At 40.0% G+C, this 12,060-nt stretch overlaps 1 protein-coding gene across 1 annotated transcript in view; it reads left to right on the top strand.

Moving 5' to 3' along the window:
* Positions 1-11,388, top strand: part of UACA (uveal autoantigen with coiled-coil domains and ankyrin repeats) — a gene marked incomplete at both ends in the record, with an annotated part of 29,823 nt that extends 18,435 nt beyond the window's left edge. The window contains 10 exons of the mRNA XM_080351019.1: positions 876-962; positions 2,117-2,224; positions 3,277-3,309; positions 3,807-3,905; positions 4,131-4,167; positions 4,554-4,606; positions 6,064-8,745; positions 9,390-9,542; positions 10,508-10,573; positions 11,317-11,388. Coding sequence (XP_080207145.1) covers positions 876-962; positions 2,117-2,224; positions 3,277-3,309; positions 3,807-3,905; positions 4,131-4,167; positions 4,554-4,606; positions 6,064-8,745; positions 9,390-9,542; positions 10,508-10,573; positions 11,317-11,388 — 3,390 coding nt within the window. The remainder of the gene's footprint in view (positions 1-875; positions 963-2,116; positions 2,225-3,276; positions 3,310-3,806; positions 3,906-4,130; positions 4,168-4,553; positions 4,607-6,063; positions 8,746-9,389; positions 9,543-10,507; positions 10,574-11,316) is intronic.
* Between the last annotated feature and the right edge of the window lie 672 nt (positions 11,389-12,060).

Here is a 12,060-nt window from a genome sequence, read left to right as displayed (position 1 = left end):
CACAGAAAGCTAGATTACAGGGGTGTGATGTAAATTTTACCAGGCTGTTGTCTTTGCTGTGAAACTAGCTTGTCGAGGCAATAAATGAGTAACATTACTTTCCATAAGCTACTGACGAATGTGTAATATTTTCTTTTCCCAACATCAGTGCCTCATTTGATAGAGGACAATATAATAATTAAGAAATATGTCAAGATTTTGTCATTTCAAGATCCATAATCGTAACTAAATGCCTGATGCTGTTCAGCGGGCCTGTTACTTCAAGATTTATGTTATAGACATGCTTCAGGTCAAACAACACTTGATGTGCTTTTTTTGTGCACCTGGCTTCTTGCCACATCTTTATACTGAAATGCAGCTCTTTAACTCTGAGGAATGGTTGTAAGGTCTGTTCAATCTATTGAGAGGGGCTTTGGAGAGACTCCTGATACAAGAATAATGTTTTAGCTGTGTGGAATAGAAAGAGGTAAAATGGAAGCTCCCTGCTTCTGACCACTGAAATGCAGTGTGCCACTGGTATTGTTGAGAGGGCGAATTTGCTTGTGCTGTGATGCAAAACTAGTTCAGTATTTTTTGAATTCTTAGTTTCATGTGCAGCTGAGGTGATTGCTTCTATAATCAGATGGTGTGTCTGTTTCTATTTGGAGAGTATTCAGTGATGTGCATGTTCGGGATTAGAGTTTTGACAGGCATCCCATTTCCGGGTGAGATCACGAGTGGCCTCTCCTGAGCAGCGATCTGTCAGACTGTGCGTGTTGGTGGGATCACCCCCAAGGAGGCTGCGCTGGGGGCCGAGAGCAGCTGCCGGCCTCTCGAGTGGGTGTCTGCGGAAAGCAGCAGGGATAGAAATTAACACTTGACTGTTGCAATAACAGATTACTAATATGTCACAGAAGTGGAATCGACTGCATGTGCAGGAGGAGGTGAATGTCAAGCTGTATCAGAAGGATCATAATGCTCAGGTAAGGGAGAAGGATTTCCATGACTTGCATATTCCCATGTGTGTGATGAGCCAGACGTGCCAAAGGCAAGGTGTGCTTATAAAAGAAGCATTAGCAATTCCATTAACAAATATCATGTATATTGCTGTTTATTTAAAACTTAATTGCATGACTGTAGTGTGGCAATTATGCAGATAGGCTGTAGACTTTTTCTGGAAACAAATACTTGTTTGTGTAACAAATATTTGCAATTCTCTTCATGTCTTAACCCTGCCCATCTCTTGACCTTCTGGCTACTACTTCCACCTGCAGTAAAATCATGGGTCACAAACCAGGAAGATTTATTTTTAACATTCTCAAGAGAGATGTTTAAGTGTCTTACTGAAAAAAAACCTATATCATAACTGTTCTACTAACTAGTATTAATTTTTCCATCTTGTTGCTATGTCATTACAGTTTTCAAAAAGGTAAATAATGCTTTAAGCTATGGGGAACAAATCACTATAAATTGAGGCTTTCATTCTGAAATGCTTTGTAATAAAGGGGTAAAGATCTCTAAATGCAACTTGTTTGGTTTGAGCTAAAGTAGTTACCACAGCCAAGGCAGTGATGATCAGGCGAGAGTTGGACATGCTTTACTGTTTGCATGTGAGCACTGAACTGATTGCTCAAAGACCTGTTGTTTTTGTGTGTTTGATTTATTATCCATGACTAGAGTGATTCTGTAGCTGCCGGAGCAGGGAGCACATTTAAAGGTGGTTGTGCTTCGTGTGCTCAGGCGCTTCCCTTACAGCTCTGGCTCCAGTGGTTGGGTTTCAGGAACTGTTTTAACATTAATTATTTTCACTGGTTAACAGTCAGCAGATGAGCAGCTTCTCAAGTGCCATCAGCGTTGAGTGTGACCTTACTCTGGTCATACTTTCAAAAACTATGTACTCTTACATGAGAATGAGCTGTCTAGAGCTGGAAAGCTTGAAGGCTCTGGAACCTGCACTTACGGAAACCTTCAGAATGAAACAAACCTGGAGTGAGGCCACAGAATCATTCGAGGCCTTGTTAGGCGAGGCTTGGTGTCTTTAATGACTGCTAAAATTGTTGGTTCAGATTCTCTAGTTTTCCCAATGTGTGTGTAGTGTGGTGGTGGTTTTCTTAATTTTGTTTATTTGCTTTTTAAGGAACTGGAGTTGGAAAATCAAGATTTGAAAGATCGAATGAGAGAAGTGCAGGAGGAGCAGAGGATGCTGCTGGATAGGATCAGTGGGCTACAGCTGCAGCTGAGCGAGGTAAACCTGGGGATGCATTTGCCTGGTGTGAGGGCTGTGATGACCCCATGTGCTGACAGCCAAGGCTGGTAGGAGTAGAAAGGAAAGGACATATAATTGGGATGTGGACTTTACTGCTTTCCTGAGAATTATTTCTCTGTGTTTCACTTACATTTTCCTCTTCCTTTGGTCTTGTAATAATACTCAAAATATGAGGAGACATTACAACATCATTCACTGACACTCATAAATTTGAACAACAACATTTATGGCTATACTTTTCAGTGCAACATGAACCATGAGGTGTTCTGGTATGTTGTAATTTGGAGAGTAAACTTCATCTGCACAATTAGATGAAGGTGTTGTGTGGCAGTACTCTATCACAGCCACTGCTTATTTTCCAGCTGTTACTGTAAGTGGAAATACAAAGAAAAATCTTCAATTGGCAAAAACAGAAACAAAAGTTTTCAATAGGCAATTTCTCACCCAAATTTGAAACCCTATATTTAAAAAGTTCCCTCTTAGAGGTCTAAATGACCAGTACAATTGAGGAATAAAATAAGAACACTTTTTTTTTTTCTTCATGGAGGCTCACATTTGTTTCCTCACTGTATTTTTGTAGAGGTACATTTTAAAAGTATATGCGGCTTCCCCTTAATGTACCACATGGATAGAAAGAATATTTCTTCTTGCAATGTTTGGCTTGTCTGAACTTTTCTCTTAAGCATTACCTTTACAAACAAACAAAACCCACAAACAAATGCCTTAATACTCTCTTTCCCAAATCAGCAAACTGGAAAGCTGTGCCCTTCTGCCTCAGTAGAGTATGAGTGAGATAATGGAAAGGTTTTCCAGTGTTCTGTGTGCATGCCAGCAGATGGGACTCTGTCAGCATTGCTTTGTGTTTATTTTTGTTTCTCTTGTTGGAGCTCAGGTGGTAAATGGCAGGGGAACAGTCAGCAGCATGTAGCACTGGAAACTGGGGGAGACTTGTCAGCTAATGAACTGTGTATAAGCCCCTTAAACATTATTGAAAAAATTATTTGTGGGGGATTTTTTTGTTATTTTTGCAGGAGCAAATGTTTGCAGATGATCTTGAAAACGAGGTACGATATATCACCTTAAAGTGTAATAGAACTGTGAAATAGGGCAAGTGGCTATTGTATTTAAGTAATGGTATTTTAAGCTATAGAGAAAAGAGGAGCTATCTGTAAATGCTAAATGAAACATCTACTGATATGTACTCAGTTTATACAGCTGCACAGCACTTCTGTTACTACAAATAATACATGTAATCCCTATGACACCCTTAAAGCAGGTTTAATATTACAAGTATCTCTTTAGTGACTTTCAGTAATGCCAGACTAATAAATGCAAATAAATGAAACAATAGCAAATGATGTTGGTGCATATTCCCTTGACTCATTCTTCATGACTCCTTTTGTAGAGGAGCAGAGTTGTGGAAGAACTTCAGAATAAAAAATTCAGGTGTTCTTCCAGTGCTGATCTTGGTTAAAGTTTTTAAAGGTCTTTAAAAGTTGTTTGAGATGTTATAAATCTGGCCCTGTGTGGCTTTGGCTATTGGGCACTCTCTCTCTTTCAGAAAGATGAGTTGAAGAAAATCCTGACTACCAAGGAGAAACAGCAGGAAGAAAACTTAAGAACTATTGAAGCTCTCAAAGCTAAACTCAAATATTATGAAGTACGTTAATTGATTTTAAAATGTAATGTAGCAATTGATATTTACAGTAATAGCAATTGATGTTTACAATAGTATATATTTAAGTAATCTTAAATTGTTAAAAGTCTTAAATTGTTATCTCGCTGTAAAAGCTTTTCCTGCCCATTAATCCCTAGCTTAACATATAGCAAAAATTTGAAATGAATTTTCAGCTTTATTTTTGTGTTTCTTGCTGTTTGCTTTTAGGTTGACCTTGTGGGACCTGGAAGTAACTTCGGTAATAGTGAGTATATTTAGTTTTTAAACCTTGCTCTGAGTGACGTGGTGTTAGAATACATAGACAAAGGGTGGAGTTTTTTCTGTCATCTCTTCCTTTTCTTGCTCTTAACTGTAGCCAAGCTTGGCTCAAGGTGGCTTTTGTGGCTGTTCTGCAGAACAATACCTGGCCTGGCATAGTATGGGTGTGTTTTTTCATTAGTAGGAGTCTGCCCAGGCCTCCTATCTGACTTAATTAGGGGAATTGTTTTAATATCAAGTATTTAAACACCAGCCTGCAGCCTAATGCTGTCCCATTGAACAGAATAAAATTAGGAAGGAAATTCTAGTTGTTGTGATTGTGTGTTACTGTTTTTAAACAGAGGCTCAATGCTGTTTGCTTTGCAACTCTAGGAAAAGAAGATTTATTACTTATGCAAGGCCAAGTGTTTGCTGTGGAATCCCAGGTAATAAATATTGTGCCACTGTAGAGATTTCTAAGCTAGTTATGCTTGGGAAAGCTAAACATACTTATAAATGTACATATGTTAAGCATCGCTCTGAGTACAAAATAGTCCGTAATGCTTTGCCGTTTATTTTTAACTGCTAGTGCCCTCTAGAGTTACACGTGTGACACAGCTCTGATTGCTGTAAAAATACCAAATACTGTAGTGAACATTCTTAAAACGGAACCGCCAGACTGCTGGATCAACAGCCAGTGTGATGTGCAGCTGGCTCTTCACCTCCAGGATTTCTTCCCATTTTAAATTCAGCTAAAACTCAGAAGACTTTATTTTTCTGCCAGCTCTATAATAATTACCTGCCAACTTTGTTTGCTGATAGAGAACTGCATTTTTAAAGCCACAATTCAGGTGTCAGCTGGGCCTGTCAGGCTCTTACAGTGAGGCGTGTGTGGTGGGGACTGGTCTTCACCTACGAACTGTTCTCACACTGGAGTATTTCAGCTGCAGGCTGATTCCGCGAGACGTGGAAGATGCCTAGAAATAAATCTTAATATCCTATGCATTCTTGCTGGATTTTATGGATACAAACATTTTGTATGTTCTGCTGGTAACACAGAAAAATCCAAACTCTTCTGCCATGTTCTACATAAGATTATATTGTCTCAGGATTTTTTATTCTTAGTTGAAGTTTAAAATGAGTTGATGTGCAATTATTTAAAAAACAAACAAAAAACCCCCAACAAAACCAAACAAAAGAACACAAGCAAAACCCCAAACAACACCCCCAAAAAACCCAACTGCCCCCAAACCACAGAACTGAAAAAAACCCCCACCAAAACAGCACACAAACAACAAAAACCCAAACAAAAAATGTAACAAAAAAGAGGGGTTGTAGCCACACAATGCCAACCACCACTGCCACAAAAACAAAACAACTAACACACTCCACACACAACAAACAAAACCCACCATGTCCCAAGCAGGAATGCAGCGGCTCTAAGCTGGCTGGACATCCTTTACTGGACACTACATTAAATGACTGTTTTCCTCAGTCTTTTTAGAGAGAAGGTTCCATTAACCATGACATACTCTGCTCTGATTCCTTTTACATTTATTTTCAAATGCTTGAGGGACAGGGAAATGAAATTTCTTCTAGCAGATGAGTGATTAAATATTAATAACAATGGAAACGAAATTAATATACTATGCTGGCAGTTTAATGTCAGTAGGTTGGGAAACAGTGATATAGAGCTATATTCAAGACTTTTACTATTAAAAGCTGAAATGCACATGTTCTGTAATATGGGTAAGAATAGATTAGTGTGTTTGTGGAATCTCTCAGACAAGTTTTATACTCGTATCAACACACGTTTAAGACAGTTATGTATATGACAGCTCATGTGTCTGTGTCTTGTCAAACTTGTGAACTGGGATCCATTTTTGTGCCAATTTCTCTTCAGTCCAGGTCCATGCTGAGACCCCTGGAGCTCTCCCTGCCCAACCAGTCAGGCAGTTCAGAGAAGGAAACTTTAAAGAAAGAACTTGACAACGTGAGGACTTGCTATGGTGCAGCGAAAGAAGAAATCAGCAAATTGCAGAGAGAACTGTCTCACAAGGCGGCTGAGTGTAAAGCGTTGGCGTCGGAGTGTGAAAGAACCAAGGCGGAATCTGATGGACAGATAAAACAACTGGAAGATGCTTTAAAAGATGTACAGAAACGAATGTTTGAGTCTGAAGGCAAAGTTAAGCAAATGCAGACCCACTTTCTGGCTCTGAAAGATCACCTGACTACTGAGGCTGCTTCAGGAAGCAGTAAACTAGCAGAGGAGTTGAAGGAGCAGTTGAAAGAAATGAAAACCAAGTACGAAGGAGCCTCTGCTGAAGTGGGAAAACTGCGGAACCAGATTAAGCAGAATGAATTGCTGGTGGCGGAATTTAAGAGAGATGAAGGAAGGCTAGTGGAGGAAAATAAAAGGTTGCAGAAGGAACTTGTTAAGTTGGAGATGGAGCGAGATAAAAGGGGAAGAAATGTCATGGAGTTAGAAGGGCAGCTCAAAGAAACGGCAGCAAAGCTGGCCCAGTCTGTAACTTCAGAGAAATTTGAAAACATGAAGAGTTTGTTATCAAATGAAGTGAACGAGAAAGCAAGGAAGTTAGCGGAGATGGAAGGAGAGCATGAAAAACTGCAGGCAGAGATTGGGCTTTTGAAGAGGGAATCTGAGAGTCAGAAAGCAAAACTTGCTCAGCATGTGAAGCCAGAAGACCATGAACAAATGAGGAGTGGGTTTGAGCAAAAACATGAGCAACTTGGGAAGACAATTTCCGAGTTATCACAGAAGAATCAGGCTCTGCAGAAGGAACTTGAAAGACTTCAGATGGATAACAAGACGCTTAAGCAGCAAATCCAAATGCTAAAAAGCGAAATTAAAAGCCAGAATGTGCCTTTGAAAATTCACGAAGAATTGAAGAAAACAAATGATCTGACTGTTGGTGACCTGACCAAAAAGCTTTTTGAAATAACAAAAAAGTACAATGAAAGCAAAGCAGAAGCTGAGAAGTTGCTGGCAGAGAAGAACAATTTAAGTGAGAACATCAGCCACTTGCAAGCCGTGTACCTGTCTCCAGAGCAGCACGAAAAAGAAGTGGAAGCTTTAAAATCTAATGGCGTTGAACTTGAGAAGCAGCTTGCTGAGCTTCAGAAGAAATATGATGATGGGCAAGCAAAAGTGAGCAAACTGATGTCTGAAAACACAGCCATCAGAGAGAGTCTCAGGGATCAGTATGTGTTGGCTACAACACACGAGGAGGTTAAAACTGTCTTGAATAACACGCTAGAAGAGACAACCAGGGAGCTGTCAGATCTGAAGGGAAAAACTGAGGAGATAAAGCAAGCATTCGTGAGGGTAAATGAAGAAAATGGAACTTTGAAAAAGAAGGTGGAACTGTTACAGAATCAGTTACAAACGGAGTATATAAGTTTAAAAGATCACGAAACTACAGTGACTACTTTAAATAAAAGCATGCAGGAACTTCAGGAGAACAATGTTGCCATTACGGCTGAATATAAAAGGGGTCAAGAAGAAATTTTACAGTTGCATGTAGAGATTGAAGCCCAGAAGAAGGAACTTGACACAATTCAAGAATGCATTAAGTCAAAATATGCCCCGGTTGCCTCCTTTGAAGACAGGGAACAAAGCTTGGAAGCCACAGTGAAAGAATTAAGAGCACAGTTGCAGGAACAAGTGCAGAAGTGCAGGGAAAGTGAGGAGGAAAGCAAGAAGTGCAAAGAGGAGAATGAAAAGCTCAGAAATGGCATTTTGTCCATCCAAAACGACTTGCAGCAGAACTATATCCTCGCTGAAAAGTCCCGTGAAATGGAAAAAATGTTTGCAAGTAGGATGGAGGAGTTGAATAAGCAATTGAGAGAATTGCTGCAGAAATACACAGGCCAAAAAGGAGAGAAAGATGAGAGCACCAAGCAGCCCCTGATTCTGCAGCCTCAGCCTCTTTCAGCAGGACAGATTGAAGCCTTGAAGCAGGCGCTTGGTCACACTGTTGAGGATCTAAAGGAAGCCCTCAGAAGTAAGAAGGAATGTTTTGACAAAGAAACACTAAAAGTAGGAGAACTACAGCAGGAACTGTCAGATCTAAAGAAATCTTCAATACCTTTGGTAGAATATACACAAATGAAAGAAACGCTAGAACAAGAAATTGTAGCAACCAAAAACAGCTTGAAAGAAAAGGAAGAAGAAAACAGAGTTAAAAATGAGAAAATCTTGGAGTTGCAGTCCAAGGTTGAGTTTACTCAACAAGCTTTAAGAGACCTGGAGAGCAAAGATGTGATTGACATGTCAGAATACAAATCCATGAAAAGTGCTCTGGAGGCCCAAATTAGCAGCATAGCTGAAAATTTTTCCAATATGAATAAAAGGTATGAGGAAGCATGTGAGGAGGCTTTGCAAGCTAAAAAGAACGAGCTGTCTTTAAAGGATGAAAAGGAATTGCTTCAGTTACGGAGCTGCAGTATTGAGCAAGAAATTAAAGACCAGAAAGAAAGATGTGATAAATCATTGACAACAATTATTGATTTGCAGAAGAGAATACAGGAATCTGCAAAGCAGGTGGAAGCCAAGGATAACAAGGTAGGATGTGTGGGTTAATGCTCTTGATGTTTTCAGTTTAGCGATGAGGAGCTAGACTTCAAATCCAGCTACTCGAGTGCTTGAGCACGACTCCATGTTCTGAGCATTCAGTCCCCAGGACTGGCCCACATCTGCTCAGGTGAAGTCCTGGTTTTAGGAGCATTACACTACATTTTTCTAATTCCTTATATGTTTCACACATCATAATGTAGTATATAAACTCTATAAGAACTTCAAAACTGAGTTTCATTCTTCCGGATTATAAGCTCATTCTTCTGTTGGAACTATGTTTGTTTATCATCTATGGCTCGCCTTCTGACTATTCATTGTCCTTTTAAGAAATTAGACTGAGAATATCTGTAGAGTCATTTCTGTTGCTGGCTGACCCTCAGGCTCCACAGCTTGGTACTGTACAGACCTCAGTGCTAGGAAGCAGAACGCGAAAGCATGTCGTGAAAATGAAGTCCTATCTTTGCGAAGCCTCTTGGCCAGTGGCATGCTGATACAAAGACCCTCCAATGCTTGCTGGTCTTCATCAGACTTAAAAAAAATGTTAAAGAATCTTGGTTTTCAGTAAGTGAGAGGCCCTTTAATGATGTTTTGCGTGTGTTTCTGTGTGTTGTTTTTTGTTTGTTTGTTTTAAGATAACGGAGCTGCTTAATGATGTAGAGCGGTTAAAACAAGCCCTGAATGGCTTGTCTCAGCTGACGTACACCACTGGGGTTCCCTCCAAGAGGCAGAGCCAGCAGGTTGAGATGCTCCAGAGCCAAGTGAGGACACTGCAGCAGCAGCTGGCGGTGAGTGACCGTGCAAGGGGGTGTCTGCAATGCAGTAGCGTTGCTTACAGCTGCTTGTCTAACGAGGAAACACGTGTGCTCACTGGGGTTCACTGTAAGCTTAGACTGCAAAAGTAGAGTATTCCTGATTTTGTTTTATTTTTGACCCTGACTGCTTGCTTCTCTGTACATTTGTCTGCTTCCTTCTGTACATTAGAGTTGCAACATTTGGGAACTTCTCTAGATAACAGGGACACAAACAATTTAGAGAGAATTTGTGCTTGCAAGGTGTGCTACTATAGTTCATGCTGAGATCATTTCTGTATGCAAGTTCTATGTTAATATTTTCTTGCAAAAAAACCCACCAGCCATGGTGGTGGCCTTAAAAAAAAGCAAGGAGATCCTTTCTTAACAGATTTGATTTTGTTCGCTTGTCTGAAAACACTGAAGTGTATTGCTTATCATTGAGTACTACCAGTAAAGGGGACGCTTTTTGGGAAGTGCTGTGATTTTGTGCGCAAACACGTTTGTGGCCCCTGTGACTTCAGTAAAGCTCATAATTAAAGCGATGGTTGTGAACGAAGTTTAGTTACTTGTAAGTCTGTACAGAAGCAGGATGTATCTTTAATGTTAAATTTTTGCAAGGTAGACCCCTATAAGGCAAAGCATTCTTAAATTGGGTGGTTTTAAACAGCTGATGCTACTGAGGAAACAAGTTTTTCCTCCTCGTACCTGGTCCGACACGCTAGATCAGCCTGTCTCCGATAGCCTTCCAGCAAAATCGCTTTGCTGTAAGTAAGCAATAAAAAAAAGTGAAGCAGTGACTTTTTCTCGATTAATGGAGGGATAGAGCTAACTTCAACCTTGACATTCTGCTTTGGCTGGTCTGTAAGTGCATAAAACTAGGCTCACAAAGTTGGAAATGGGCAGGAGTAGGCGTTGAAAATGTGATGACTTCACCTCTTCTTCCTGTCTCCTTTTTATAGGATGCTAAAAGGCAGCACCAGGAGGTAGTTTCAGTTTATCGGACACATCTCCTTAGTGCTGTACAGGTATGATATTCCCAAGTTCTGATTGTTTTACTCTGTCACCTCAATGTAGAGATTCTTGAGACACATTTCTAACTGCTGTATTAGAAGATCTCAGACTTGAAACTAGTGTCAACACCTGTGTTCCTGTTCAAAGTTGAAATTTAGAATGGACTGATCCAACAAAAAAAGCAAAGGCACCTCACAGCTGCAGTCTTATTGTGCCATCTTCTGACTACCAGCTGTCTGCGTGTAACGTGTCACAAAAACCTGCCCGGGAGGGTGATGGTGTCTGGTGCTGTGAGCGTGTTCTTAATTCTGAACCATCCCAGGCAATGCTGGAGAGAAATTGTGTAGAAGTTGAAAACTTAGCACAGACTTTCTCTGAATAAAGAGCTGATCAGCTAAATCACGTCCTGTGACTTCAGATATTTAAGGATGCCAAAGAGGGACTGTTACTACAGCAGTGGGTTGTGGAATCCAGACGACAGGAATAGTGATTTTAATTTTATGTATTTATTTATTTATTCCCCCCATCATCTTTTCATTAAGGAAACGGCTGTGTCAGAGGCAGACCCTGCTTTCTCTCCGGAGAAAAAAATAACAGGATTGCTAAAGTATTTCAGATTTTCCCAGAGAGTGGTAGAAATACAGCAATGAGTTAAGGCTTTTTGGGTAATTTTGAAGTAATGTGGGTAATATTAGCAGTGGACTGTTGACACTTTATGGGATTTTAAATTTTTTCTCTAACTGTTCGCTTGCTCTAGGGTCACATGGATGAAGATGTCCAAGCTGCTTTACTGCAGATCATTCGGATGAGACAGGGACTCGTTTGCTGATGTGCTCAGTGCCATTGCTCCTGCCGGCTGCTGCGGCTCGTAGGAGTGCTGTGGTTATGGTAGTGAGAACCTGCAGGACATCTAGATAATTAAGACAATATAGCTGCAATTAGAACCTCCAAATATGAAACTACTTAAAAAGCTGAAATATATTCTTCTTGTAGAACACTAAATTAGGGCTATTAAGTTTCAGATCTGACACTTCTTTCAATAGATTAATAAAAGATGTAGAACGTCTTTTAAAATTGGTATACGAGCTGCCTGTCAAAATGATGACATAGTAGTTGAATTATTTTCATGTCTGATTGACCACTTCTTAAAACAAGGCCTATACCCAGAAACTCCTGTTTATCCTCGAACTTGAACTCTCATGGTATGGTTAAAAATACACTATGTTGAAATGAGCTTGGCTGAGTATTGTAGCTGTATATCTCCTTTAGTGATTAAGAGAAAGTGGCTATTTTGTCATGTAAGCCGATCAAGACATATTACAACATGCTTAGTAAATCAGCTGCAAAAGCAGATGAAAGGTATTTAGGTATGTGTTGTAACTTGGCTGGCCAAGTTACGGACTTTATTTAAATATACGCTTAAGATGTAGTGCCTTTGCTTTTTGCAAGACTTAAAAATCAGGTTTTCCAGCAAAACACTAACTTGTACATTTGTGTCCCT

Source organism: Nesoenas mayeri, assembly GCF_963082525.1.
Source record: "Nesoenas mayeri genome assembly, chromosome: 11".
NCBI classification, from domain to species: domain Eukaryota; kingdom Metazoa; phylum Chordata; class Aves; order Columbiformes; family Columbidae; genus Nesoenas; species Nesoenas mayeri.
The sequence above is the reverse complement of the archived record's forward strand: the minus strand, read 5'-3'. Positions and strand labels throughout refer to the sequence as shown.